The following is a 1,094-nucleotide window of genomic DNA, read 5'->3' as shown; positions in this document are numbered from 1 at the left end:
AGTAGCACTGTACTGATATCGCATCATAGTCCGTGAGGCAGGCGAGTAAGTCTTCTCCACAATCTGACCAATTTTTGTTATAGATAGGGCAGTTTGCTGGGGAGATAGAAACAGTTCCGGTGCAAGTATTGAGGGTTGGATGAGGTTCTGCAGGAATGGGATTACCAGAGAGATCAGTTAGAGTTGATAATGCTATAGCTTGGTTTTCAGATGTTATTGTGACGAGACGGGAACTTGTTTTTGGATACATTGCTGGAAGAGAAGAGTGTTGTCAGAGTAAGGAGCTGTGGGAGAGATCACAAAAAATCGGTTCAATTTAGTTGGGCTAAATAGAGTATTTAAGATATTTGTAGAGATGAGGGTAGTACTATCTACTTCTACTATCCACCTTAGGAAGTGGATAGTAGAAGGGGTTGGGGAAGGGACGAAAACGAAAAAGCAGGAGGGGAAAAAAGACCATGCAAAATTAGTTGAGTTGAGGGCTGAGTCCGAAGGCAGGGGGGTTCCCCAGCACTGGGTCCCAGTCTTCGCCTCCTAAGCCCCCCCCCCCCCCCCCCACGACAACAACAGACAAGAGATTGAGGGGGGAGGGGATGAAGAAGAGAAGGAAAAGGAAAGGGAGAAAAAAAAGACCATAAAAATATGTTGAGGCAAGGGCTGAGCCCATGATTGGGGAGATCCCATTTTATTTAATGCTATGTTCTCTTTTCTATCTCTACTGATCATTTGCTTAATGTATTACACAATATGCTAATTACTCCGAAATTCTGTATTCAGTAAATTTCATCTTATATACAGAGATTTTTTCTTTCTTCTCTAATTACTGGTTTGCATCCAACAATATTCTTTCAGTTGGCATAATCTTTTTCATTATCATTATTTATTTTTTGTATTATTCAAGTATACATTTTTTATTTTCTTTTATACATTAACTTTTTCCTTTCATTTAATTTCAAAATCACAAAGAGTACCTTAGTAAGTTACAAAAAAAGGTAATAAAACAAGTCATTATTTACATATATCTTTTCTCTAAGCACTTTACCAATTACAATTTCTTTTTACAAATCTTAAATATCTTATCACGCATTAGCATA

The 1,094-nt window shown here is 37.8% G+C and overlaps 1 protein-coding gene across 2 annotated transcripts in view; it reads right to left on the bottom strand.

Moving 5' to 3' along the window:
• Nucleotides 1–1,008: 1,008 nt before the first annotated feature.
• The window catches only part of LOC125034125 (39S ribosomal protein L37, mitochondrial-like), a 7,114-nt gene continuing 7,028 nt past the window's right edge, over nucleotides 1,009–1,094 (bottom strand). For both annotated transcript variants that reach the window (XM_047625775.1, XM_047625774.1), the window contains exon 8: nucleotides 1,009–1,094. This exon is cut by the window's right edge and continues 234 nt beyond it. In XM_047625775.1, the coding sequence (XP_047481731.1) occupies nucleotides 1,080–1,094 (15 nt within the window). In that variant the 3' untranslated portion in view covers nucleotides 1,009–1,079.

This window comes from Penaeus chinensis, chromosome 17 (genome assembly GCF_019202785.1).
Source record: "Penaeus chinensis breed Huanghai No. 1 chromosome 17, ASM1920278v2, whole genome shotgun sequence".
Lineage (NCBI taxonomy): Eukaryota > Metazoa > Arthropoda > Malacostraca > Decapoda > Penaeidae > Penaeus > Penaeus chinensis.
Note: the sequence above shows the minus strand (reverse complement) of the source record. Positions and strands in the feature narration are given on the sequence as shown.